The sequence below is a fragment of the Atta colombica genome, unplaced genomic scaffold, assembly GCF_001594045.1.
Source record: "Atta colombica isolate Treedump-2 unplaced genomic scaffold, Acol1.0 scaffold121, whole genome shotgun sequence".
Taxonomy (NCBI): Eukaryota; Metazoa; Arthropoda; class Insecta; order Hymenoptera; family Formicidae; genus Atta; species Atta colombica.
In genome coordinates, this window is record NW_017259208.1 from 971,572 (window position 1) to 995,694 (window position 24,123).

General features: G+C 32.3%; 2 protein-coding genes across 11 annotated transcripts in view; one reads left to right on the top strand and one right to left on the bottom strand.

Annotated features, from left to right (window-relative positions):
- Positions 1 to 21,609, bottom strand: part of LOC108694670 (guanine nucleotide-releasing factor 2) — a 78,675-nt gene extending 57,066 nt beyond the window's left edge. For 9 of the 10 annotated variants that reach the window (XM_018204289.1, XM_018204293.1, XM_018204291.1 and 6 more), the window contains exons 1-2: positions 12,013 to 12,027; positions 4,162 to 4,527 (exon numbers count right to left, since the gene is read on the bottom strand). In XM_018204289.1, the coding sequence (XP_018059778.1) occupies positions 4,162 to 4,348 (187 nt within the window). In that variant the 5' untranslated portion in view covers positions 4,349 to 4,527; positions 12,013 to 12,027. Of the gene's footprint in view, positions 1 to 4,161; positions 4,528 to 12,012; positions 12,028 to 20,482 lie in introns of those variants that run through there. The other variant, XM_018204294.1, reaches the window with a different exon arrangement.
- LOC108694671 (leucine-rich repeat-containing protein 57) lies at positions 20,460 to 22,425 on the top strand. The gene is made up of 2 exons (XM_018204296.1): positions 20,460 to 20,527; positions 21,568 to 22,425. The coding sequence occupies exon 2, from the start codon at positions 21,610 to 21,612 to the stop codon at positions 22,324 to 22,326; it is 717 nt and encodes a 238-aa protein (XP_018059785.1). The 5' UTR covers positions 20,460 to 20,527; positions 21,568 to 21,609; the 3' UTR covers positions 22,327 to 22,425.
- Positions 22,426 to 24,123: the final 1,698 nt, after the last annotated feature.

Sequence of the window (24,123 nt, forward strand, 5' to 3'; positions counted from 1 at the left end):
ATAATATATATAATGCTGTGAGATCAATTTTCTCCAAATTTTTTTTATTCTTAGAAACGTGTTATATCTTAAATCTCCGTTAAATCAAACACATATTAAATTAATTATTTAAAAATTATATTCATTAAAGCTGATAGTTTAATAACTGGTACAACTTTTTTTAGAAATGTGAAATCGGCAAAATTAATTTGGCAAACGGTGTTGCTTCAAAATTCATAACAAATATATGCCACCAAGCACGAAAGTCCACGTGCCAGTGCCAAGATTCTATTTCTGCGATCCATTCAAGCGAGAATATATTCCATATGCTGCTCCTTTAAAAAACAATTTACGAATATGACTATTCATGAATACCTTTCAAAACTCGATATAATTGGAGAAACGGATAAATGGCTGAAGTGTGTCAATCCAGTGATTTCGACAAGCAATAAAATCATGTAATAAAATATATCAGGTTTTAAAGAAGATATCAGGTTTAAAAAGAAAATATCAGAGGTTTCAAAAGAAAATCAAGCTAAATGCGTTACTGCCACTGTAACCTCAAGTTATCAGCATATAGCGTATTGTGTCTTTAGATAATCAATAATCGTGCGTACTTCATCGCTCAAATGCCAACATATATGTTTCTTTTATATTTTATTATAGTGTTAATTTTCTTTCAAGCCTGTCATTAAGATCTGTATATTATTATACTCTAATCATTCGTAATTTATGTTTACCCCGCGGATGAAAATTATTTTGTCCATTAACTCGTGAATTGAAAGGGTTTTAGGGATCCACGAAGATGAACGACGCGCGTGTGACAGTGAACACAGCAATTTGTTCGCGCTTCGAGTCTAGAGGGAAATCACTTGGTAGTGTATCCGTTGTGTCTATATGCGAGGGAGACGTTGCACATAATAACAACGAAGCGCTTATATGGTTGAAGGTGGTGTACCTGCGACGAGCATGCGGTGCTTAATATTATTGACAGCACGAACTAGTAATTATTCGTCGAGATGCTTTCACGCGCGCGTAAGGGTTAATGTGATAATGCGTACAATGTAGACGTTAATGTACTTTAAGAGACTGCGATTATTTAAACTTAAGTTAAGCAAATTGTCGATGCGTACAATAATATAATAAGCAGAACGAACGAGATTAGATTAGAATGCGAACAATTTAGAGAGCCAGAACAAATGGCTTTGTTCCAGACATGACGTTAATTCTATTGTGAAATGATTTCTATTGTGAAATTTTAAATTTTAAAATACATACAACATGCCGTCATCACGAAAAAAGATCCGCGAATGACTAAAGGTGTGTAAAAATATAAGAAAATAAATAGTTACTATCGAAATATAATTTTAAATTGTTTAAATATAACTGTTTAAATATAAATTGCTAATAATTACGTCTTTAAGGCCCGTATTTATAGCCATTCCATCTTAAATATATATCAGAAATGAGAATATAATATTTCATATCTTGAGACAGTTGAGATATAAATAATTTTTGTACAGTTGCATTTTTTGATTAAAAAGAAAGCTTAATTATAAACATCAAATTTTATTTAAGAGACATTTAAGGAAAAAATAAAATCGCACGACTAAATTAACAATCTTCCCCTACTGTATTTTATAGATAATTTATTTTTATTTTATATAAATATTTTATATAAATATATATAGAACTATCAGAAATATCCTGTTTCAGTCTTCACTATCCATAAGACGTGAATGTCATGAAAAAAATTTAAATAGACATTTCAGATTTTAAACTGTAAGTAAATAAATATTTTATTGAACATAAGTATCATTTTACTTTCTTCTTCCTATTTTTATTTTTTATTTATTTAATTATTTAAATGATAAATTCAAAAACTGAATATTTATGAAAATTGAAATATTATAATCTTAATATAAAAATTTATTAAATAAAATGATTTATACTTTATGATGTTTTTAATTGTGTTTTCCGAAGCTGTTATTTATATTTCACAATTCATTCATAAAATATTCACTAAATTAATTATCGGTTATATCTATTAAAAAATTAAATATTTATACTGATTTACAATACTCGCGAAAAACAATTACGATCACGCTAATTACCAGAATAACTGTATGGCACTCCTAACATTAATCGCACTTCATCATGTATATTGTAACAGCAAATTAACATAAAAAAATACGAAACTCTTACACCTTAAATTAATTATCTGTTATAATTGTTCAAAGTAATCTCGTTTGGCATATTTTTAGAGTGGACGCGATCGCGTTGTTAATCGCAGAAGTTAATTAATCGCACAGATTATTCAAGTATTCGCTAATTGCTTGCAGGAAACAATCTCGTTTCAATGAATAATTCCGCAACATGCGTAACATGATATGCGGAGTGCGACACTACGAAACAAACACAAGGTCGTAACGCTGATCTGCGATATGTTAACATTTTATTACAAAATATGACATATATTTTTATTCTTTTCTATTTTTTAACATTTCGAGACAGTATAATTTAATACATAATAAGTTAAAAAAAATAATAATAAATAATTACAATTTTTACTATAAGTATCTAACTTGATTGCTTTTTTCGATTATTAAAATATCGTTATTGATTTGTTAAAATTCAATTTTATTTCTCTAATTTTCTTTCTTCTATTACTGATTTCATTATGTAAACAGTTACAGCACATACATTTTGCTTTAATTTGTGGATTTTCATTAGCATTTTCTAAGATAATAATTGATTCCATTCAATAGAAAGAGCATTTTAAAAGATATTACTCGAATCCTAATTAACGAGACAATTATTATGTCATTCTCTAATTGAAATTTATAATAGTATAATATTGAAAATCGTAGCAATTTGTACATTAAAATTTGTGATTCCAATGTGATTGCACGTATTATTAATAGCAAATTATGACTGCTGCACACAAATTATTTCTTTCTTTCAGTGACAATTTGTACGGTTGATTATACAATTTCATTTAAAATAATTATTGAACCTATTATTTAAAGAATAGAATTTACATTTCATTTATTATTTCCGAGTGAATAATATTATTTATACATAAATTAATTTATTATTTCTTTATCTAAAATTTTTACCTATAAAGAAATAATATTATAGAAATTTAACAAATCAATAACTATATGATATTTTATAATAAATCGTAAAAACTTGATTAAGTTAGATATCGCAAATATATTGTAATTAATCTTATTTTTTCTTAACTTATTAAAATTATTTTTAATTATTAATAATTTCATTATTCTCGAAATGTAAAAAAATAGAAAAGAATAAAAATAAAACAACATTTCGATCAATATAAAATATATACTTTATTCTTCAAATAAATATTAAAAGTAGCAAATAAAATGCGCGCATGTTCACTTATCGACATACCGAGCTTGGAAAAGATAAAATTTAAATAAGTATGCATCGCTATTATCAATCAATACATGCAATACAAAAATTATATACAGCGTTATTTTTCAAAGTATAAAAATGTCTAATAAAGAATAAAGAATAAATGTCTAATAAAGAATAAAGAATAATATTTTACAATTATATATTAGTTTTAATGCTTCAAAAATCTATTCTTTGACTTCATCTCAGATTTCTCATGTATAAGTATATAATCATTCTCTTCTAAAGTTATTTCCGAAAAATTGTTACAAGATCAAAAAATTATGTAACATAATTATTAATTATTAATAATTATTAATAATTATTAATTATTAAACATTAATTATTGATATAATTAACATCTACATATAATCTTCTTACAAAACTCGACTATATTAAACAAACTCAGATTGTATTTCGAAACAAACTTCATCAGAATTGTTTAGTTAAATTACGATTGTAAATTTGACCTAACAAATATCAAAATTATTCTTAAAATCTCTTTACTAAATCATATTATGCTTCAAAACTTGTTTCAGTTGAAAACTTGATTCAGCAAAAACTATGTATAAATTAAATACGGACGTAAAACAACGTCAATGTAACACAGAAACAAGTAACACAAATTCATGCAAAACGAAGACAAATAATTAATAGGAAATGATTCTCAATGTTTTTGCATTTTTTTACTATCGTATAAGCATTGACATAAAATGTGAAATCGCCTCGCGTCCTTAACCTGAATCTTTTAAATCGAATTACCTTTCAAGTTGTAGGTCGATAAGGAGCCAGAAAGAGTCCTAGCGTGATTGGTTACGGCCAGCAGCAAAGGTGTGGTCGTGATGTAAAAAGATTTCGATTTGGGCAAAAACTGTTTTTGCACTGTATAACTGCGAGTTCGCCGCCGAAATCTCGGCGAATCGAGGAAGCTGTCGTCGTATTGTGGCATTTTATGACGCAAAGAACCGCAATTGAGTCTCTTTCAAAATAGGCTTTGCGTCGTTGTTCATAGCATGAACTTGCACGAATTGCATTTTAAATATGTTTGTTTTGTCATGAAGCACTTTCACTGTTCAATCTCACTTTCACTATTCACGATGTTAGCAATAGATAATTACATTACATCTTCTAAATGCGAATCATAAAATTAGAAAAAAATGCTAAAAGCAGCGTTCGTTTAGACAATATTTAGGAAATTAATGTCAACAACTTTTCTAAGAAAATGATTTTACATTGCGCACAACAAAATTAACAAAAATATATAGTCGTGCAATTTTTAAAATCTTATATCTTTTCTTTCCACTGAGAAACGGTATGTTTAATTGAGCTCATGGAAAAACGAGAGACCTGATTTTTTGCCAATACATTGAGCTGTATCAAATGACAGCAAGACTTTAGTCGATAGACAATATTGAGGATCACAAGCTTGGGTGACTCTGAATGCATTGTACCGTGGTCAACATCGCTCCATAAAAATATCGCTCGCGACAAGCAGTTTCTATCAGAAACGGATAATCGACTCATGAAAGATAATTTGTTTTAAATACTATTCCCAGAAGACATATCTGGATGTCTCTATGCGCGACCTACCATCCACGTATCTTTTAATCAAGTCATAATGTCACTGAATAATCGATCGAAAATGGTTAAAGTAAGAAATTTAGTGTAGAACTAGAAGTACTAGTGTAAATAGAAAAATCATTGATTGAATAATATTTTATATATCAAATTTATCTATACTATGATTGGTATTAATAGTCCATTTTCATTGTAGACCGTCTTAAGATTATACAATAGTAAGTGTAAGAACTGACTGATGAATGTTGGCCTATTTTTCAGTTGTAATATGAACGTTTAAAATCGGATCCAGATCAATAAATAAGTGAAAAAAAAAAAACAAATTTATACTTCGCGACATCGTTCTGCTTTAGCAAGTTACTTGCTTTCCTTTTCTCAATCTGAATCAGCTTTAAAAAACGTTATACTCTTCATTACTTGTGTGTAATATTCAAGATACTCTTATAAATTCGTTAAATATAGGAGTGGTATATTTATACATATTATTTTTAGCAAATGTATATTATTGTATATTATTTAAATAAAATAAAATGAATATTATTTTTATTTTATTTTTATTTTATTTTAAAACACGAGTAATTAAAAAAAGATGCAGGTATTCTGATAGAAATGTATGCAGTTTTCCAAGTCACCTATCCAGTACTATCTAATATTACTGTATTCTCATTAATTGTGCCAATACTGAGTAAGAAATGGACAAGAATTTGATAGAGTTTTATTCGTCTTCTGTCCATTTCACGAGTAATTGATTTGCTTATTAATCAATTTAATATCCATTATTTGTTGTGTTTCTATTCAGTAAATGGATTCAGATACGCAACTTTTGTATGCAGTAACTATAAACAAAGCGTTACATTCTGATTGGAAACATCCTAAGTAATTTTCTTTCCCAGTTACTAAACAGAAGTTGATAACTGTTTAGCAACTGCTAAAAAAATGCATGAACTTTCTACCAGGATAATGTATACTTTCTAAAACTTTTAAAGTAAATTGTTTTACTCTAATCTTTGTCTCTGAAATCTCACTCTTAAAGAATGAAAATTGAGTCACTCTTTTTCCAGACTGGCTTAATTTCTACTCTTTAGAGTGAGATTCCATCCATTTTAAAAAAATTTAGAGAGTAGAGTTAATGAATCTTCTGTAACGACTTCTCCGATCAGCGCCGCTTTAATAATTCTGATTGAGTATAAAGATACGCGAATGGAGATTTCAAGATTCATAGATCAGTTGAAACTGATGACAGGGGACCTAAATATACACGTGCCGCGATACAGATAGTGATACACTAAGGCGTCAGTTTCTAGGGTGTCTATTTTAATGCGTCGGATGTTCCGTCACAATTTCTGCGTCTAGCGCTTCCGCATCGCTCCCGCGATATATGTCAGATGTAAACTTATCATGACGCCGTTAAATGGCTGTCGCGACAAGTACCAGCAATAGCTCCGTTCCTCCAAGTCTTGTGTGGCGTGATAGCGTTCAAAATTTCTCTCGCAAAGTTTACGCTAATTTAACCGCGACAGTAACTATGACAACTTTTGAAACTTGATAGTCTATATAAATTTCTGAGTTATTATTCATGTGTTTCTTACTTTACAAAAATCTTAAATTGTCCTATGCTAAATCATGATAGAATTAACACTGTCTTAATTTAATTTTAATTATTGCTCATATATATGTATATACCATAAAAAATATAGATATACACTGAAAGAAAAGATTGATTGCTGCAGCAAATTAGATGATAAAATATAATAGTATTTTTAATTGGCTACAGTAACCAAGTTTTGGTTGCGTTAGCCTATCCACAAGTATAGAATTTCGATAGGTTAATACAACAAAAAATTGGTTGCTGCAATCAATTAAAAATGCTATGCCATATATTCAATCAATCTTTTCTCTCAGTGTAGAGTTAAAGCTGTGATTGTAAAATATATACGAAAAGAATAGTTTTAAAAATATCTAAAAATTTAGCTAAATACAAAAAATTTAGATCTGAAAATAATTTTGTTGGACTATCAAAATAATTATGTAGGATGCTCAAGTCGATTGCTTAAATATATCAAAATTTTTTTGCAGCATAGCTCTCTCATCATATTTGAGTTTTCTCCATAATAATTTTAATGATCCAATAAAATTATTTTCAGATCTGTTATTTATTTAAATTTTTTAACATTTTAGTAAAATCGTTCTTTCCATATAATTCTCATCGTGCTGGCATTAATAAACATTTTTATATTTAAATCAGAATGTTAAAAACTACACCTACATGGTGTTTTTATCAACACGATAATTATATACATAAATATATTAGCATATCAAATTCACACTCATATTTTTTGGAACATAGTATATTTGGAGGCTGTGATAATAAAATAATGCACGTTGAATATAATGTGTTAAAAAAATATGATGTAATTCATATCATTTCGAAAGTTGTTTCTTTTTCCATTATTTCTTTATACATATATACGATTTTTAAAAAGTGTCCTATGTCTCTATAGACTTTTCATTCTCTACATTAAGAAAATAAAAAAATGTAAAAACGTCAATAAGCTAATATAAATTTATTATATCGAAATCACATTTCGCACATTAATAATTAATCGATGTCTCTTCTAAATCGTTTCTTGATTTTGTATTTAGATTAATGTAATAAGATATAGAATTACATCGATTTTAATCAATATTTAATGAGAACTGTCCATAGTTTATGATCTATATGACATATATTCAATACATTCAATACATGACATATATTTAACATATACATGACATATATACTTGTAAGAACGTCGACGAAAAATTAACACATATTTGGGAAGAATATCGGGCAGAGAGTCGGGATATAAAATTTCTTAGAGTATCTTGTACAACAAACGATTCGCGATTACTGGAGCGAAAAGCCGACTTCCTCTCTACCTTTCGACCACCTACCGAGGTCCTACATTACTTTTACTACTTTCAGAACGATATGTATAATCCGATACGGTACCAAGAGGTCGGTCGTGTATCTCGTGCCACGGTACGGTAAACACAAGGGCCAGATACAGTTTTTCTAGACTACTTGTTGTCTCATAAAATTATCGAATTTTCTCCAGACATTATCCGCGACAATAGTAAGCAAAGGCTTTGACGCAAATTTTAGACTCGAGCTGGTATTAAAATTCGTTCAGGGACACCGCTAAAAAATTGTAAGCACAAATTTATTATTTCATTAACTATTTGAAACTGTTTCATTCGACTGAAACATTTGCATTTGATATATAATCTTGTTTGTTACATGACTACAATAAACAGATTAAATAGAAACGTTTGTAAAAGTTGAAAGTTCATAAAGTGTTGAGAAATTTATCTGCAAAATACGTATCTCTATTCTGATGATACAACTTAGATTAAAAAACAATATCTTTTCTTGCAAAAGTTTCTAAAGTCCACTCTCTTTCTTAAAAATATCACATTTTTATAAATAAAACTCGCAAACACTTGATAGCAATAACAAATATGTTTTCTTTGCAAAATTGTTTACGGGTCATTAATCGACTATATGTAACGCATGGCTAATCAAAACTGTGATAGCTAAATCTATCGTTTCAAACATCATAAAGAAAATCGTCGCTTTCATATTTCAAACTATCTAAATACTAGTCTTATGACTGATGGTGTGTGTGTGTGTGTGTGTGTGTGTGTGTGTGTGTGTGTGTGTGTGTGTGTGTGTGTGTGTAATTATAATAGTTAAAACTTTATTTATATTTATTTAAATTAACATATTAAATCATTTTCAATAATACGTGTCGCCTTCCTCTCCATATGATACTTTTGTTGACGAACTTGGACCATCGATCGAAGTGCATACGATCAGTTATCTGTCATGAAAGCAGCAAGACGCAGTCTCGTGGAAATATGTCCGCAGTGTGAGATATTCCGATTAGCAATAATTAGCGCTGATGAACTTGCGACCCAGTTGCGCTACATTTCCTGTCGCGTTCGTCGCATCGTTATTTTCGGAGTCCGCTATCTTTACGCTTATACCGATCTGCGTTATGTACCGCTCGTCTAAAAATTATCGTTCGTATAAATGACGTTTTCAAACGGTAGGAGCGATACGCCGCGAACGACTTCACGTCCGAAAATAAATGGCAAACGTAATAACGTAAAAATTTATCGCGCACCGCACATGAGGAGTACGGTACCGGCCATAGAATCGTAAAACATTGCGGTATGCAAGCCCATTTCAATATATAAGCACGAGTATGTAAAATATTCCATTGAGCAGAATCGAAATAGTTTACTAAAATAATTTTACGAGGAATTCGATTGAACTAAATAATTTATTTAATTTTCGATTCGTATGCCATGCGAATAGTGAAATATATGTGCAAAGAATGTACTCAATTTAGGGAACTGAAATTTGCTAAAACTGTAACCATCTACGATGATTGACATTTACTAGAACCGCCGATGATGTTCTGCTAGAACCGCTGAAGGCGGTCAACAATTTTCTTGTTTTCGGTTAATGAAAATTTATATTGCACAATTGGAAAATTTGTATTAAATTTAACATATTTTACATATGTTCCAAACGGTCCGTTCAAAATTTTTTTTAACGTATTATACGTGTTAATTTAATATAAAATGAATATTTTATTATATTTTATTATATTTAATATTATATTATATTTTAGTTGTGTCAAGAACAAATATTAAAATAATTAAATATAAAATAATTAAAAAAAATAATAATACCGATACATTTTGTGTGGAGCAAATTGTGTGGAGGAGTACTTTTTAAATAAAATTAACATTTATGTTAAATTAACGCGTATTTTATTCATCTTAGAACTTACATTTTAAAACACATTATTTTTATGTTATTTATTCACTTATTGTGTTACTTTGACACTAAGAAATGTTGAATATCAATTTAACACAAAACATTTAAATAACATAATATAATTATGTTAAATTAATACTCAAATATATTAAAAATTCAACACAAAAGTTTAATGAAGACTTGAATGGTTCATTCTAACACAAATACAAAATGTTTTAATATTATGTAATATTATTATGTAATATTATTGTTATGGTTAGAATTATTTGTATTATATATTCATTGCACATATCTTCAATATTCTAATATTAACCTAATATCTAATATAGACAAGAAAAAAATTGAAATAATTAACCAAAATAGCATCATCGGAGGTTCTAGTGAAATGACGATTATACAATCGCACGAAAAAGGCAATATCCAAGCATTCCGTTTTCATTGTCGCGAATAAAAATGCGGGAATGTATGTTCGCGCATTCATGACATCGAAAATTTAACTGGTCTACGCGGAAATTGCTCGAAATTATATCTCGCAGTGCACGATAATTTTCGCGACTCTTGCTCTTTATTATATCTTATCTGTCCGTCTTCTATCTCGAAGATGCAGAGATGCATTTGCACGATGGTGGACAGGGCGGTAACAAGTTTCGCGCATTAATTAACGCCACACGCGCGAGTAAACTTGCACGAGCACAATACGACCTCCTCTCTTGGCTTCTCTGTTCATATATGCGCGATTTGCACGTATATGTTTAGTAAACGCAACGATCCCTTTCATCTGATCGCGCCTTGATCGTTCAACACGTTATGTCTGCAAATCATCCGTTGCACATCACTCCGTATCGCGACGTATCGAGATCTTCTGAGATCATCCCGCAATTACTATTCCGTAATGAATAATTGCGGCTTTGTGTGCGAGAAAGTCTGCGCGATTTGAACAAATTAACATAACCGTCTCGCAAACATACGTCATTAAATCAAATATTTGCGGAGTTAACAGAATGTTTAGTCTTATTTATAAATAATTACGTTAACATGTAATTAAATTCGGCCAATTACGATTAATTGGTTCTATCAACTCGATCAATGTCTTATACGAACTTTTCCTCGACGTATTATTGATCGCCCTCAGTAAAGTATTCAATCAATTTTTATTAATTAATAAAAATAAAATATTTGGGAAGTACAGAGCTAACTTCACGGACATTTTCTGATAAATGAGATGATAAACAGTAGAACATCACTGCTCTCAAAGCTCCAAGGAATTAAACAGTTATCGTCCTGCGCAAAGTAATTAAGAGATAGATTAGTTATTCTAGAGATAGATTACGTTGTTCCAATTCCACACGAGTCACGCACATTAATTATGCGATAAGCAACAACGAGGGGCTGATTAAGTTGCACGAGTATTACGTCTATAATCGACGTTTCGTAATTCGATTGCTTCTCATTTAATCAAGTAATTAATCTCCTGCTGACAGATCGCATTCCCGTTGCTCCGACGTGTCACGCATTCTCCAAAGAACACACGGAAAAGATGTCCGGGTCGTCGCCTATGTCACGAGCGTCGCTTTTAAATGCCTGACAACGTCGTTGTGGTAAACACCCACTTAATCTGCACGCAATTACCATACGCAACACTGAGTGGCGAATTGACATTTCAATGCCCTTTACACATCACTGTTAACAGACTCGTTCCTCTGCGCGATTTTTATTCGCTCCCGCGATGATCACAACGCCTAGAAACGTGCTGTCGCATTTCCGAGCACCGTCACACCATTCATATTTTTAACATTATCAATAAACGGAATAATAGCAACAATCGATTATTCCTAGTCTTTACCTTATATTTATCTCATTCACAGTGTCTTAGTTCCCCCTCGACTTATCACCCTATGATACGCTGCATTAACGTTCAGGAAGTTAAACTGATGTCGATAAAAATAAATTTAAAAAAAGTTAAACTCTGCAGCGCACGTCGCATATTTTCTTGCTGGATTGCTTGCGTTCTAACAAATTACTAAAATTGCACCACACAGAATATATAATTTCTAATAAGTTACTAAAATACAAATAATCAAGCAAGAAAATATATATTTCGTAAGCCGCTGGCTTAATAATAAAGACGAGTATTTGGTAATCGCTAAATATCACGATTATTAATTAAATTGAGCACATTAAGGGAAAATAGGAAAGAAATTCACCAAACACGGCGAGACTTCAATGAAGAATTAGAAACCGTATCATCCCAACAGAATTCGAAATGCCCGTTTACGTCTACGAGAAAGATAAATTTGGATTAGAGAAATTCAATTGCAAATCTACGTCGCGGGTTAGAACCAACTTCGTCGCAGATCCGAGGTAAACTGTCGTTTCTCGCGGACAGGCCGTTGGCGCAAGATTGGCCGGTAATATCTGTGACTTTGGCCGGGAAAGAAGCCTTGTCTATTTTAACGGGTCAGAGAGAGGGAAAGAGAGGAAGAGAGAGAGGAATGGACGAGTAAAAGATGTATGAGGGAGGGAGTAACGGGTGGTGAGAGGGTTAACGGAGGAGAGGGACAAAAGGCCGAGAGGCCGGCTCTTATGCTTCGCTCTTTATTTCGAGATACGAGACGAACGGGACAGGGAAGACACAATTTATTTGCGGACCTTCGCAAGCTAGTCGACGTTTCTCGAACCGATGCTTTTCACTATATCGGGAATTAATTTGTTAACGCTCAACGGAAGATTGACGAAAATCCTTGACGAACGAGGACGTTCTATTCGGGACGTGCCATTTCATTAAGTTCTTCGAACATAAATCGTTTATCTTTTCTTTCTGAAAATTATGATTTAAAGGACATATCGAAATAGTAACAGCCAGTCGTATATTCGAGATCGAATCAATATTATATTAGAAATTAATTCATAAATACTCACTCAATAAAAGATTAATGAAAATTCTTGAAGAACGAGGAGTCTATTCCGCATTCCTTTCGGTTCTTCAAACATCATAATAATTTTCTTTTCTTTAAAAATATTATGATTTGAATATATAAATATTAAAATAATAATTGCGAGTATTGTACTTGAAATTTTCAAACGAAGCGATAGAAACTTGTCTGAAAGCCATAGTCCTATATCACGTTTTTTTTTTTTAAACAAAGACTTGATGGTGTGTTTATTGCATAATTTCTCTTTGAAAAGAGCTCACGCGAGACGTTACCGCCATCATTATTTGCATTGTATTAGTATGTGAGAAGTATCGCTCATGCTGACGTTAAGACTGGTATTGTGATCGTCATTGCACGATGAATTGGACTCGCATAGGAAAACGACAGTGAATAGCTCATGCTTCGTAGCCTCGATAGATCTCAAGATATCCAAGTGCGCATGCATAAAAGTAACATACTACATATATGCGCTTTCGATATTCCATTGCAATTATTCTTAATATTATTCTTAATTAATCAATTCATTTCCTCTATTTAAATTGACAACAAAATAAATACAGAGAGTCAATGTTGAAACTTAAAACGTAATCAAAATATGACAATGAGATGCGATTCTGATTTTATTATAAACTAAATAAATATTTTAGATGCCCACATAAACAAACTTGGTTCATATAATTTGTTTTTCGAATATAACAAAAATTTTATGCATTATAAATAATGTTTATAATGCATAGGATACATTTTAAATTTAAAATGTAAATAAAACGAAATATATGATCTACAAAGACAAATATATGCTTATATTTTTATACATATTTTTACGAAAAAAGTATCTGTTATTTATCAGTATCAGATATTTCAAATTTCTATCTTCCCTTTAACGTAATCGTTTCGAAATCACGACGAGGTACATTCAACGAAATCAAAGAATAAAAATCGAGGCGATACAGCGAGCAGAATGAACGGTAACACGTGCATGAACCAGTTTTAACACGCGCGTGCATTTTTTTTTTCTTTTTTTTTGTTTTACGCGTTCGCAATGTAACGCGAAAACGGTTGCATATTAATGAATAGTTGAGTTAACGTTACCGCGTAATATGCATCATCGGCGTTGGCGTTACAAATGCGTGTTTCTGGCACGGGTTCTGCATCATTTTGGATTGGTTGACACGAGGCCTGTAGTACTCAGCCGTGGATTTGCATAGATATTGGCAGATCGGATCGCTGGAGGAACGGAAAGCTGGCTGGGCATGATTGCGGTTCCTAAACGGCTCGCGCGGATAGATCGAATCCAATAAAGGAGCTAAATCACGTGTATATCACAGAAATATTGCGAAGCATAGTCGTTTGCAGAATGAAATCGAAATATTGCGAAGCGGTTACGATTGCCTCGCAAGAATGAGTGTAATGACAATCTTTTTAGATCATTTTTCCTGGAACAGATCTTGTTTTATAAGGCTTGTTCTTTTTGACTGAACTTTTGCACCAGTTCATTTTTCTTCCTTTTTTTTCTAGGAGAAAAGAGAAAGGAAGATGAACTGATGCAAAAGTTCAGCCAAAAAGAACAGGCCTATTGAGAGAGAAAAGTTCATTGTTGAATTATTAAAAATGAAAAAATTAAAAAGCGTACATCATGTATCTCAATAGAAAAAAAATCTCCTTTCTATTTTAACATATTTATTTAATTCGTGCTTATTATGTTTCTCGCGATGTTTATCACAATATAGAATCATAAAATATAGAATTATAATCTCTTCAAATTCTAAAAAAAAGGTTAAATTAAGAAAAAAGAAAGTGCAGGAGTAACGTATAGAGTTTTTATAAATCGAGAAGCAGTTAGTATGCACAAGCAGTTATTTAATTACTATCTATTTTATGGAGACCTCAATTTTATGAATATTCATTATAACTTTTAAATCGTTTCCTACAAACATATTAATAATATTCGTGTCTCTAAACTCAAGTGCTAAAAGAAATTTCCTTTTCGAAATAGATCAAAAATATTTTATGAAGAGTCATAAAATATGCAGCAGTGGATCGTATTTTGCAAATCAGTGATAAGTTTTAAATGCAATATATCGGTAATTATGAGGAAGCGGAAGATCGAATGGACGATTTCTGTTTTTTTTTTCAAGCATTCCCTGTACTCTTTTGATATCGCGTCAAATTAATGAAAATTTATAGAGCGCAATAATTGCGGTAATGGAGTTCACATCGAGGAAAGCATGTTCCACCACATATCACGCTAATTGCAACTGTAATACCGTTTGAATGTTTAAAAACGTTTCTTTATACGTAGACTGGATTTCTATTCCTTTATTTCTAAATATTTCTCTTTAGCATATTAAAGAAAAATTTACTGAATCTTAATAATATTTCTTTGAATAATACTAAGTAAACATATTTAAAAAAATAAAGTTAAATCAAATTAATGGTTTCTGTAGCAAAATAAATATATATTTTTATATTTAGTCAATATTTATTTAAAACTATTCAAATAAATTTTTTTTTTCAATATAATTAACGATAAATAAAATATGAATTCCGGATTAAAAACATACAACAACTATTAATCTGTATATAATTGTTATATATAAAAAAATAATGCTACAATTATTTACTGCATGCTACGTAATTTTTTTCATTAATATTAATTTTTGGTTAAAAAACTTATTAATTATTTTAACAATTATCTCGAATGAAACCTTTTTCGTTTGCTAAGTTATTTATATAAATGCTATTATATAAATGCTCATAAATTATTCGAAGAGGTATTCATTACCGTATTCCCAACTCTTTTTATACATGCAATTAACTATTCATTATGCATACTTCAGAATCATTATGCTTGTCTTACGAACAATTATAAAGAATATACGAGTCGCACGTTACCGTTTTCATTATAAATACTAAATAGAAAGGTTCGTTCTCGCATTTATATAAACAATTTCGTTATCCGACGGACAGTCTTCTATCTTTTATCTAGAAACGAGGCGAGGGTATTTCAGAAATTTTTATTTTGCAAGTATGAAAAGGCTTTTAGCGACAGATATTAGCGAAAGCAGAGTCGCAGTAATGAAGAAAGGAGTCTACGGATTAGGCAGCAACGCGACTAAAGCAGCCGCGTACAAAGGCTATAATGGGCACAATAGCAACGAAACAGAGACGAAGGATCCGACGAGATGAAGTGGATCTGACGAGATACCGATCTCGCGCTTCCACCTTCTGCACTCCGCCTCTCCCGTGTAAGATTACTTGAATCTCGGGACGAGATATTGCCGACGGCATTCAATGGCATCGCACAGCGTCGTCATACGTTTCCTGCACAACGTAGTGCACTTGCCACTATAGAATTATTTCAATGCGACTATATCTAACCCCTCTCCTAGAAATTTAATGAGTCCGCCATTCAGAGGACTACATCGCGGTTATGCGACGGATTTATCAATGATCTCACTTGTAGCACCAGCCACAAAAATCACAATGTAATATAGCATTCCTCTCTATTCTCTCAGAGAGAGAAAGAGATATTATATGGTATTTATTGTTCAAAATGAGATTTCAAGCGAAATATATTTGACAATCGGCTACGGCCGCAAGCGATGAAAATATTGGAGATTTTTTTCCATCGAGCTATTTTCTGGATATAATGAAATTTACCCCGATATCTCGATTAAAAACTTCGAAAATCTCGAAAATACGGAATAATGCTTCCGCGTTTTGCTTGGAGCGATTGAACGCGAGCTAATTCATTCAAGAGAGAAAACACAGAGGACACGATGAACAAAAAAAAGTAATGTCCGCACCGCACCGATAAACACGTTACGGTTGATGCAGCGAATGGAGCAACTCGATTAAACGCAATTACGTGAAACAGATAGGATTTATTGTTGTTAGTTTTATTCGACAAATTGATCGAACTACCCTTACTTAAGTGCCTCTGTCTATATCTCTTCGAGGTCGTAACGTATCAGTTCTGATAAGCTACACCTGTTACATTGTGTATTATCAAACTCTAATAGTCTAATAGATTATATCATACACATTATATCTGTTTCTAATAAGAAAATTCGTGATTTTGTATGCGACACTTGCACGTGTGTTATGGAAAAATAAATACTTTTCCATTATTTTTCTTTCAGCATTACATACGGATGTTATTACAAAGATATAATGAGAAATTTTTTAAGACACAAGAGTGAAATATCTCACATGTCTGAAATATTGACAATTTGACAATGCAATTTTTACAATAACATGTACATTGTACGTCAAATATGATATTCAACGAAGAGCTTAAATTTATATATTCATATATCAGTTGCATGTTGCACATTAAAAATATTAAAATACCAACTACTGTAAAAATTTAAAATAATTATTTTCTTCCATGGAAAATTGTTCTACTAAAGAAATCGAATGTTATATTAAATAATATTAAATTACTAATTGTAAGACACAATTAACAGCCACTTTTATTTATAGTATATTATCACTTTATTTATGAATCCCAACTGTTCTACCAAAAGAATTGAAAATTACGTTAAATTGAAGGGCTTATTGTAACAACGAGCTAATTCATATCTTATGAAAACGTTTGAGACAAATAGAAGCCTTTGTCATTCATTTATTTCTACCAATATCACATTTTCGGCTACGTTAACCCATTGCTGCAGTCAATCCTTCAATTATTAATTACATTCATCTAAAATATAATTAATTTATTATTATATTTTTATTTAAATAATTAATTGTTGCCACGATTTTCATTTGTCAATTCCCAATTTTTATATCATTTTATATCATTAATTAATCATTAATTATTTTTCTATGTCACTAAAAATGCAAAATAAAAATATGACAATTGATAAATTAGCCTTTTATTTTTTCATATGATGTCTGAATAATTTTTTCCAAATTCCGAGAATCTAAATTTGACTTATAGTCATATCAGATTAGAAATTGAGATTAAGACTCAATTTAATCAATCAACAGAAAGAAATATCAAATTTAGAGAACTTTGATATTGATTTTCTTTCTGTTGATTGATTAAATTGAGTCTTAATCTCAATTTGTCTTAATCTCAATTGATCAAATTCAATCTTAAACTTAATCTCTAGTCTGATATAAGACTTTATAGATTGCAAAAAATGATGATTTAAAAAAACAAGTTTGCGCGAAGGCAAAAGGACGTCGCGTCTTCAATGAAATAGGGGACGACAACAAAACGAGAAATGCATGAGGGGCGTGTTCGTGGTACGCAAGAAAGAGAGCAGCCAACGAGGGCAGAGGGAGAAAAGATTCGTAATCGCCACGAAAAATACAATCGTTCTCGGTCAGGTCAAACCAGGGAAAGGGGCAAGGTGGGATAGGTCTTTGTTCGGAAGAAGAGAATTGTGGGATGAAAAGCTCGTGACACGGCCAGCTGTGCGAATCACGACCCGGGGTTGCCTGGACGGGTGTAAAGTTTGTTGACATACTCCACTGGCTATTACCGCCAATACGATTCTGTACTAAAAAATTCTCCACGAGAAAAAGAGGAGACCGCCTTGAAACTGAAAATCACAGGTATTTAAATTGATATTTAGCTCCCCTTCCAATCCGTTATTTTATTTCAATTCTTTCTGGAGTCTCCACAGAAATTGCTGTCTCTAGAGTAGATCAACATATTGTCTATCAAATTACAATAAGATCACGTAAGTTATATAATAATTAATATAATAAATAAAAGTAATAAAGTTTAATTAGTTCATTATGAATTTCTTGAACATAAAAAGAAAATTATATAAGTTTCACTTTTACATTTAGATATTTGTTAAAGTTGGTTCTTTTTGCGATATTTCAACATTTTTCACGCGCTTGCAAATAAAGATGAGCGTGCTTGTCATCTTGTGAAAACAGCTGGATCATGAACCTTGGAAAAATATCAGAGCATTCTTGTAAAAAGTGAGAGTTACTTACTTGCGTAAATATCATTTAAAGTATCATTTAAAGTACGTTCAAAATCAAATCTTGATGAATTTAATTGCGCTTTTCAAAGAAAATTGCTCGTTTACAACTCGTGACTGCAATTTATTTGATTAGATTGGATAATTTCTAGTTCTGATTTTAATCTATTTCTAACTAAATATCATGTTTTTCTTTTCTTCTTATCATAAAAAACAAAGTTGAATTATCTGCTTTGAATAGATTAATCCAAGCGGTATAGTTTTGTTTAATTTATTTCTAGATATCATCTTTTTTTCTTTCTATCGTAAAACAATGTTGTCTTTTTTTGGAATGGATTGACTCAAACGATTGATATAATTTTGTCTAATCTATTTCTAATTAAATATCGTCTTTTTTTCTTTCTATCATAGAAAACAATGTTGTCTGCTTGAAATGATCCAAGCTATCGATATAACTTTGTCTAATCTATTTCTAACTACATATCGCTCCCTTCAAAATGACACAACTAAAAAAAGAAATGATTTTTCAAATAATTATCGTTAATGAATTAAGTAAACATTATCCTATCAAAAATGAATTTAATTTTATAAACAATCATAAAGTGTCATTAAAAAAAATGGTTTTTTAAAGGATAAGAAGGATAGAAACAAAAATGTGACACAAATGATATTTGTATCACATTAATAATATATTCGTTTTACCGATTTGATTAGTTAATTAATTTTCTATCAAGTTGAAAAAATTTTCCTTTCTCGCACTGAAAAAAAATATCTTAATTTCAAAAAAATATTTCTTTGCTTGTATTCAAAAAAAATGATTTCTTTGGATCAATAAAAATTTCTTTGAAAATAAGATATTATATAATATCTTATATTTAAAGAAAATTTTTCTTTGTAATTAAGATATTTTTTTTCGGGAGAAATTTAATTTTTCGTTGTCACTTTTGAAATAAAGGAACTATATCACTTTCCACTGTAGAAAACAAAATTGAATTGTTGTCTAGAATGGGTTGACCCAAGCTATCAGTATGCTCGATTATGGCAAGAGCTATGATTAATTGGGAAGGAACACGAAATCACTAGGCGCATATTAGAACCAAGACACAACAAATCAAGATTCTTAGCACACCTTGTTTTCAATGCGAACATGCGAACGGAAACGATCGCGAGGAGAGAATACCTCGTGAATAAGCAAACCAATCGTGTTTTCCTCTTTTTTTTTTCTTCGACAATCTAATGACTTTCTGTCATTATCGTAAATATGTCGGATTTCCCGAATAAAACGCAACTGTAGGAATATCGACGGATATATTCTGGGGGCATCTCGTTCTTCACAGAAACAGGAAAAAAATCATGCGTGCATGCGGCACACATATGCTTTTGACGTTTCGCATCCGGTAGCATCGTCAGGTTAACGCCACCGATTATATCATACGCTTTCATTAAGTCAGCCGAGTTTGAGATACCGGCGGCGCTGATAACCGAGAATTAAAATCAACATCAAACGATACGACTGCGAACACGCGACGCGACATCCGTTTCTTCCTTTTTTTTTTTATTCAGAAGAATCCGGAGCCTCGCAAGGGAAGAAGATAGAAAACGTCGCGCGGTCTCGCATGCTTATCGCGTACGCGCCCTCTCCTATCGTTTCTCTCTCACTCGCTCGCTCTTTTCGTTCTCTTACTTTCTTTCTTTCTCTCTCTCTCTCTCTCTCGCGCGCGCGCGCGCTCCTTCCCTCTCGCTCGCTCGCTCGCTCTCAGTCGTCGTCAAACGGGTAGTGGTTATCTTACCTGTGTGCTTCTCCGTCTTCGGCGTGGAGGCCATCGTTTACCCTGGTATGTCGCTCGCCGGTGACGTCGATCTCACTATCTCACCACTTCCACGCACCGCCGCATCATGTACTATGCACTGAAGGCTGCCGCGGCGTTTTCAGTCTGTTGTAAACCCGACGCGCATCGCTACATCTTCGTTTGTCGGCCATTTTTCGGGCAAGCGGGCGCGCGCGCGCGAGCGCGCAACCCGCCATCGGGCGGCGGGGACGCGAAACCGGATGGGCTGGTTATGGCGGACGCGCTATCAATCGCGTGACATTTCACTCCTGCGTGCTTATTCTGTGAACGCCGGGTACGAACTACGAGTTGACGGCGGACGTACGTCCGCGTGTATTCGCACGTGTCTCCGCGAGCGAGGCGCTTTAACGAGACGTGTGTATCGCTCACGCCGCACTCTGTGAAACTTAACCACGTCGCCCGGCGCGGCGATTCCGCGCTACGAAAATCTCGTCAACGGAGTGAACACAGCCACCGACCGCGCGCACCGCTACAGCACCGCGCAAAAGTCACCGTGCGCCGCAGGCGATAATACAGTCCGTGTGGAAAGTTTATTTGGCAACGCGTCGACGGCTCTACAGTCCCTCGCGAAAGTTTCACCGATTTCGCGTCGCTCCGGAGAAATTCGCGCGCGAATTATTTTGAATCGTGCGAGTACGGCGCGTTGCAACCCCTTTTTCACGCGACGATTGTATATCTTCGAGAATCGTAATATTGTTCGTGTCGCTTGAAATCCATAAAAATATTTGCAAAAAGAAATTATAAAATATATTCAAGGAAAAAAGAGAAAGCGAAGATTCTGAACATAAAAAGCGCAAGCAACACGAACTTCATAAAAAAAAAACGAACGAAATAAAAACTTGATCGTATGCACTTTGCGAAACAATCCAAGCATAATTACTCAAATTTCAAATTTAAAATAAAAGATCGTCCGGACGATAAAAAGTACGCTGCGATCTTGCGATAAAATTCTGCTTCGAAAGTGACACATGATATCTGTTACGTTAGATCGGTACGATCAATTAATTCCTTGACTACGTTGACAGGCCCGCGCAATTGTTTCTCGCAAGGATATCGAGACACTGAACATGGGCAACTCCGCCTTGAAGAGGCATTACGAGACCGCGGAGAAAACCGCTACCCTGAAGTTGTCGCAGTGTAAGCTGGACAAGTTCTCGCGGAAACTCCACGACCTAGCGCCGACTCTGCGCACCCTGGATCTGTCCGAGAACAGTTTTACGACACTGCCGAACGAGATCGGCGACTTCACGCTGCTGAAGCAGCTGAACTTCAGCCATAACCGACTGACCGCTCTGCCTGGCACGTTGGGCTCGCTTGAGAAACTCGAGGGCCTAAACTGCGCCGCGAATCAGATCAGATCAATTCCGTCGTCGCTGGGAAATCTGAACCACTTGAAGCAGGTCAATTTGTCCGACAATCAGATCTCCGACTTCCCGCTGATGTTCTGCGGTCTCAGGCACCTGGATGTCCTGGATCTGTCCAAGAATCGGCTTACGATAGTGCCGGAAGCTGCCGCTGATCTCCATGTGATCGAGCTTAATCTTAATCAGAATCAAATCACCACCATTTCTGAGAAGCTGGCGGATTGTCCGCGATTGAAAACGTTAAGATTGGAGGAGAACTGCCTACAGCTGAGCTCGGTGCCCATCAGACTCCTCAAGGGCTCTAAGGTCTCGGTATTGGCGCTCGAAGGAAATCTCTTTGAGATGAAGCAGTTCGCAGAGCTGGATGGTTACGACATGTACATGGAACGCTACACAGCGGTTAAGAAGAAGATGTTCTAAAGGATAGTTTTATATTGAAAAGAATGTATTGTTTGTATTATACGTATAAAATTGTTCAGTAGGTATTGAAGTTACCAAACTGTTGAATGGATAGCATCAAAGAGAAAAAGATTTAATTGTATGACACTTTTGTGTCATCGATTTAAGACATAGAGATATTTAAAGTGATTGAAAATATTTTAGATCAGATTTACAAGATGTCACAATTTGGAAATATTTTCTTTCTGATACGTATAAATCAAATTTTTTTTTGGTGAGATAAATCATAATATCTGTCTCTAGACTGTTTATATGCGATCTATAAATAATTCAGAAATACACATCGATCTCTTTGTCCATAAACATTAACGACCAAATTAAATAACTGATTTTCGATCACTGGTGTTCAAAGGGACAGTCATTGTAAATAATTATCTTTTTGTTATTTTTTTGAAATGTAATTTTTTTATTTGGCGTCAGTCTAAATATCTATACGCACGAATATATATATGAACATGTACGCTTTCAAATAATGCTCTTACACAGAATGCCTAAAAGAAATATTTTATTCCTTATTTACTGTATCTTATGTAACTGCTTATTTATTAAAGATAATGATTCCGGAATGATATACATTATTTTATGGCATTTAAAGAATTGTGTATATATGCAGCTTGTCAAAATATTTTTTATGTTAAATAAAAGATCTTATCTTTTATAAAATTAAACTAATTTTTTTTATTAATAATCTTAAATCAATAATATGAAAATTATTTACAGAAGTAGCAATTAAACAGCAACCTGTGTTTGAATATATTTAAATGGTCCAATCTTTGAAAACGTTGCAATTTTTATAACAGAACAGATAGATTAAAATGTATTTTCAATTTTGCAGAATTTTTCAAACTAGATTGAATGCATGTAGCATTTAAACTATTTATAAAATTAAATCGAGACAAATGCGGACGGAAAAAATGTGCATTCGAATTCTGACCATTTCTGCTAAAAATTAATAATAAATTCAATGGAAATCAAAACAATATAGAATAATAGAAATAAAATTAGATTAAAGCTACGCCGTTAAAACAACAGACACAGCATATTGCTTTTGGTTTTTTAACCGTATTTATTTTTTAAATGTATTATTTATGTATAATTTTTATGTACTATTTATGTATTATTTATGATTTGAATACACGCCCGTGTTTTCATAAATTATATCAATAACATAATTGTTACGCATATAAAAAAATATTTGAAGTTATATGTTTCTCGATATAAACTTTCCTGTGATGCATTGAATTGTATGACGAATGTTGACTGTTAATAATTGTATAACTTTTACGGATACAAACATATCGTGTCGCGTTCACACGGTTGTGAAAATAATATTATAAGATCATTGAACTTTCTTATCAACTGCGTATTAACCTTCAGCCGAGCTGACGATATCGTAAGAATTCTCTAAATTACAGATTACGCAGGACTGAGACATTTTTCGAGGAAATTCTGCGATAAAATCGACATTTCCATATTATATTGAATATGTATTATATTATTCATAACGCTTAACGCGCAATATTGCATCACACATTTCTTTGTTGAAATTTCACAATGCGATGTTTTGCTAATATACCGTCATAGCTTTTTTAAAAATTAATTGTGGATAAATCATATTTAACTTTCAGAATTATTTAAAATTTCTTTTCTTTTAATGCGCGAATTTTTTTGAATTTTTAATATATTATACATTTAATTGTATTTAAAATTAAAAATATATATATTATTTAAAATATATATTATATAAAATATATATAA